We start from the raw sequence: 4,803 nt of genomic DNA, 5'->3' as shown, positions 1-4,803 counted from the left end.
GAATGACCCAGGGCACAGGCAGAGTTCAGGTGTAACAAAAATATGGTCTTTATTAAATCAAAAAGCTGACGAGGCAGCTGGAAAAACTCACTAGAAAGACGTGGCGAAAAAACTACATGAAACATGAAAAACGAGACAAGCTTTGCAGCACAATGATCGGACACTGACACAGAGACAAGACAGAGCTTAAATACACAGGAAAACTAATGAGGTAACAGAAAACACCTGAGGAAACAAAAGCAACACTAATCACAGAACTGAACACACCTGAGACAAAAARGAACTTAACAGAAAACCCACATGAACAAAACCCCAAAACAGGACCTAAAAAAAAACCTAACCAAAATACAAAAACAGAAACCAAAAAACCAAACTATTACAGTGTCCTTTCCTCGTTTATCCACAATTTCCTCTTGAGCTATTGCAATCATTTTCTCCTTTCACACTGTGTTCTTTTTTTATTATTATTATTTTTAAGCAGTTATGAGGAACAGTTGTGAAACATGACCGCATGTCAGTCCACAGGTTGTTGGACACATGGAAGTATGTCATTTGCTGATATTTTAACACAGTGCAGCCACGCAACATCAATGTCAATTTCACGAACTTGTGGCGACACATCCTGTTTTGGTAACCGGATATTTCAAAATAAAAGTCTGATTTAATTCAGTTCATATACAAATCAAACTTTTGCGTGGGAACGCAAAACAATATTGCAAGGTAACGCAAAAGTAATGAGAGGTAACGCAAAAGTAATGCGAGGTAACGCAAAAGTAATGCGAGGTAACGCAAAAGTAATGCGAGGTAACGCAAAAGTAATGCGAGGTAACGCAAAAGTATTGCGAGGAAAAGCAAAGGTATTGTGAGGTAACACAAAGGTATTGCGAGGTAACGCAAAGGTATTGCGTGGGAATACAAAAGAAAAAAATCCCCTCGTGGGCTCCGCAGGTACTAGACAGGAATACATCAAAAATAAATACTTGAAACAAACACTTGAATAAAATGAGCCCAAGAAGGTGTGGATTAAAAGCACCACTAAGCATAAAAATGCATTTAATTTAAATGTTTTATATACAGAATTTCATGTTTTAACAGAAAAATTTTCTCGCGTAGAAAATCTAAAAATTTTCAACCAGAAAAATATATTGAATAGTCATTAACTCAGTTGAGTTCGAGTCAAGCTTAAAAAGATTTATTTCTTGTCTCAAGGACAGCTGGATATTTAAAGGTGGTGGGTTGGGTATACACTGACTAAATCTAATAATGTGAAACAACTTGTTTTATTTCCTTTGGTAGTGAGCAATACCCATCTCTGGGCTTGAACCATCCCTCTTCTTTACTTTGGCCTGTCTGTAATGTCATGGAAAGTCCCTGGCTCCCACTTCAAGTCAAGTGCTTGGCCACCTGGAACATTATTGATTTAATTTACGGTACTCCCACTGGCAATGTTACACAATTAGAATACAATCTGGTTCACCATTAATTTTTAAAAACACCGTTTAGGTTTGAGTCTTTTATTATTTGGCAATGCACATTGGACTGATACATGAAGAGATCACTCTTAAACTGTTGTCAGACACTGTTGTGACCAACATAGCATAATCATATTATAGCAACACACAGAGCTCATTAACAAAACATATGATAAATGTAATTTGATTAAACATCTTGCCCATTCATGTAATTGGGTTATGATTTCATGCACATACAGAAAAAACACCCACATTTTATGTATGTTTAGGATATGCTTTCAAATGCCTACTGGATTACATCCTCATACAGTAATCAATTATTCCATGTCTTCATCTGAGATTTAATTAGGTGCACCTGCCTGTCACTCAGTTTTCCCCCAACCTCTCCATTGTGTTTTCATCACCCTTAGAATGAAAAAGGCTTCAACTATTTGCTATATATTTACAGTACAACTGCCCATTGTTCCAAAAATTTTCATCTGACTTTAACCTTCAATTATAGCTTACAAAATTCAAAGTGACACGTGCAAACATTAAAAACTGTTTATCCCTTTTTGTTTAATATTCTGTAGAAATAAATAGGTTCTTATGGGTTCATTAAGATATTTTAGGGAAAAAAATTGGGTCTTAAAAAATGAAGTGGGTTCCTTTGCCCTTCTTGCAGACAATAAGCGAGGGTTTCTAAATAATAGACTGTGGTTCACATCTCGAACCAAATTAGTTTTTCTTACATTTTTTGAATGTAAAACAGCCTTTCACTACAGAGGGAGGTCGACCCATGGAGCAGGAAAAACTGAGATCTCAGTGCAGAAAACAGGCATCAGTTTCACTAATGCCCCTTTTCCATGGTGCAGTGTCGGAACGGTCGGTGTAAGTGCGGGTCGGTGCGGGTCGGACCAGTTGGTTTTCCACTGATGTTCCAGTCCGGTTCCAATGGGTGTGTTTTGGGCGGTTGGAGGAGTTGATTTTTAGGTATTTACAAAAAAAATTAATGGGCAAAATGAGAGATGGAAACACATTTGATGAATAACTTTTGAACTTTCAAACATTTGTAAAAACCTAGCCAATCAGTGACGAACAGTGTTCTGACGTCGCATTTATGGTGTCAGCTGGGGCCGGTTGGGACCACAATGAACTAGGTACTAAAAAAAAGTGCCGGTTCCATGGATCTGGCCTAATGGAAATGGCTTGGAACCATACCAAATCGTACCGACACTACACTAAGTGGCACTAGTGGAAAAGGGCCATAAGAGACGTTAAGAGGAAAACTTGACATTTGTCTGTCTCTAGATTGCGTGAACTCGTCATGTGCAGTGTTGGGTTGACTTTGCAGTGAAAAGCATTACTACTAATTTAGCAGAGTAGTCTTACCTTCTAAAATCTGAACACAGACTAAAGATGATATAAGAACCCAGTTTGACCGACCTGAGTCCTGTAAGTCTGACTGCCTATCTCACCTGGACAGTCAGAATCACCATTTTTTTTGTCTGTCAAGTTTAAAAAAAACTAGAAGCACTCGGAAAGTGCAAACCTCCGCCAAGACCAGTTTCCCCCATCCTGTAAGAGTTAATGCACAAAAGCAGAGATGGACACACATTTGCTGAATAAGTTCTGACATAGTGAACGTTTAAGCAGCAGTATGCACGGGATTTCTTCCTGGTGGAGTCCAAAGTGAAAAAAAACAAGTCAGACTGTTGTTACCCGACGTTATTCTTGGTGAAACTGGTGTGGGATTAAGCTCCTAAGTTTTCATCAGTCACATTTCACCATGTAAAACGTCTGTTTTATCTCCTTGTATGAGTTTGTAATGGTTTGACTCTCTTTATAAAGTGCTTCCTGGCTCCCCCCGTCTCCAAACTTTGAGGCCCGGCAGCTCTCTGTTTACAAGCCTAGTAGAGAAACTGTTTTGATTGGTTGTTTCGGAAATGTGGTGTGTTTGAGGAAATGGGAAAAATAGGTTTCATGGTGCAGTCACACACTTCCTGGTCACAAAACCTTGTGTAAATGTGCACCAAATGTGTAAAAATTGCACATTATGGCAAAAATTATTCATCATTAAATGTGGTTTTAACATTACTTTTATAAAGTTTGAAGTCCGTGCTGTCCAACCCAGCTCACTGTTTTTTACAGAAGCCCTGTGAAAGCATCACGGCTTTGCCGATCTCAGAGTGTTAAAAGAAAAAAATCCTGTATCCGCATCGTGATCCGGAACATCACCAAAATTTAATGGTGTGTTCCTTGACCCAGTATACATGTGGTAAAAATGCCATGACAATCTGTCTACAAGTTTTTGAATAATGTTGTTCACAGACAGAACGACAGACAGACAGACAGACATACGCGACCGAAAACATTACCTTGCCCTTGGTGGAGGTAAAAAAACATTTGTCTTGTTTCTTGCAGCCAGAACCCATCTATACGTTGATTCCTCTGGATTCACCCAACGCAAACACCAGGGTAACAAACATAAAGAGAGCCATAGAAGACTATGTGGCTGAGTATAATGTGTGTAAGTGCAAGCCCTGTCAGAATGGAGGCACGCTGGCTCTGCTGGATGGGAAGTGTATCTGTATGTGCCAGTCCCAGTTTGAAGGCCTTTCCTGCCAGAACTACAAGGGGGATAAAGCACAACACACAGGTAAAATATCACCCAGCTACCCAACACAACAGGGTTTTTTTTTCAGCTTATGTGTTGAAATGAACAATGGTTTGCAGGTAAGAGACCTGCAGTTAATCAAGAGGGTAACTGGTCCTGCTGGTCATCCTGGTCCACTTGTAGTGGAGGGAAAAAAAGGAGGACTCGCAGCTGCAACACAGCTGGTCTCTCTGGAGCTTCATGCAGAGGAGACACCACCAGCGAGGGACACTGCTGAGCAGGACGAAGTCCATCTGTCAAACAAAATGATTAAAAACACTGCACAAACAATATCTAATGGTTTTAAGACAAGCAGTTAGTTCCAAATAATTTACTTTATTTTGGTTTAAATATCGAGTTTTGTGGCTTGAAATTTTTCTCTTAATTAAATATTCTGTATGTGCATCGTTGTATGTCTTAAAGTAAAGTACACTTTACTAAGTGCTCTTGTGCTCTGTCATTTTTAATAAAAAATTCAAACATACTGGATCCAAAAGACGTCAGGCCTTCGGACTGACAGTCAAAAGTATTGGCTGCTGTATCAAAACACAGACACAGTTCAAATGGCCGTGCAAATGAAAAGCAGACAATGACAGAAAGCTGCATTCTGCAGAGAAAAAAAATAGGCGTGTTTGTAGCAAATGTCAAAGTTAATTCAGTATTTTTTTGTTTGTTTTAACAAAATCTAAACTGTAG

At 39.0% G+C, this 4,803-nt stretch overlaps 1 protein-coding gene across 1 annotated transcript in view; it reads left to right on the top strand.

The window, feature by feature from the left end:
* c9 (complement component 9) overlaps nucleotides 1–4,550 on the top strand; it is a 19,338-nt gene extending 14,788 nt beyond the window's left edge. The window contains exons 10-11 of the mRNA XM_014031408.1: nucleotides 3,876–4,110; nucleotides 4,188–4,550. Coding sequence (XP_013886862.1) covers nucleotides 3,876–4,110; nucleotides 4,188–4,345 — 393 coding nt within the window. The 3' untranslated portion in view covers nucleotides 4,346–4,550. The remainder of the gene's footprint in view (nucleotides 1–3,875; nucleotides 4,111–4,187) is intronic.
* Nucleotides 4,551–4,803: the final 253 nt, after the last annotated feature.

This window comes from Austrofundulus limnaeus, unplaced genomic scaffold, assembly GCF_001266775.1.
Source record: "Austrofundulus limnaeus strain Quisiro unplaced genomic scaffold, Austrofundulus_limnaeus-1.0 Scaffold1245, whole genome shotgun sequence".
Taxonomy (NCBI): domain Eukaryota; kingdom Metazoa; phylum Chordata; class Actinopteri; order Cyprinodontiformes; family Rivulidae; genus Austrofundulus; species Austrofundulus limnaeus.
The sequence above is the reverse complement of the archived record's forward strand: the minus strand, read 5'-3'. Positions and strand labels throughout refer to the sequence as shown.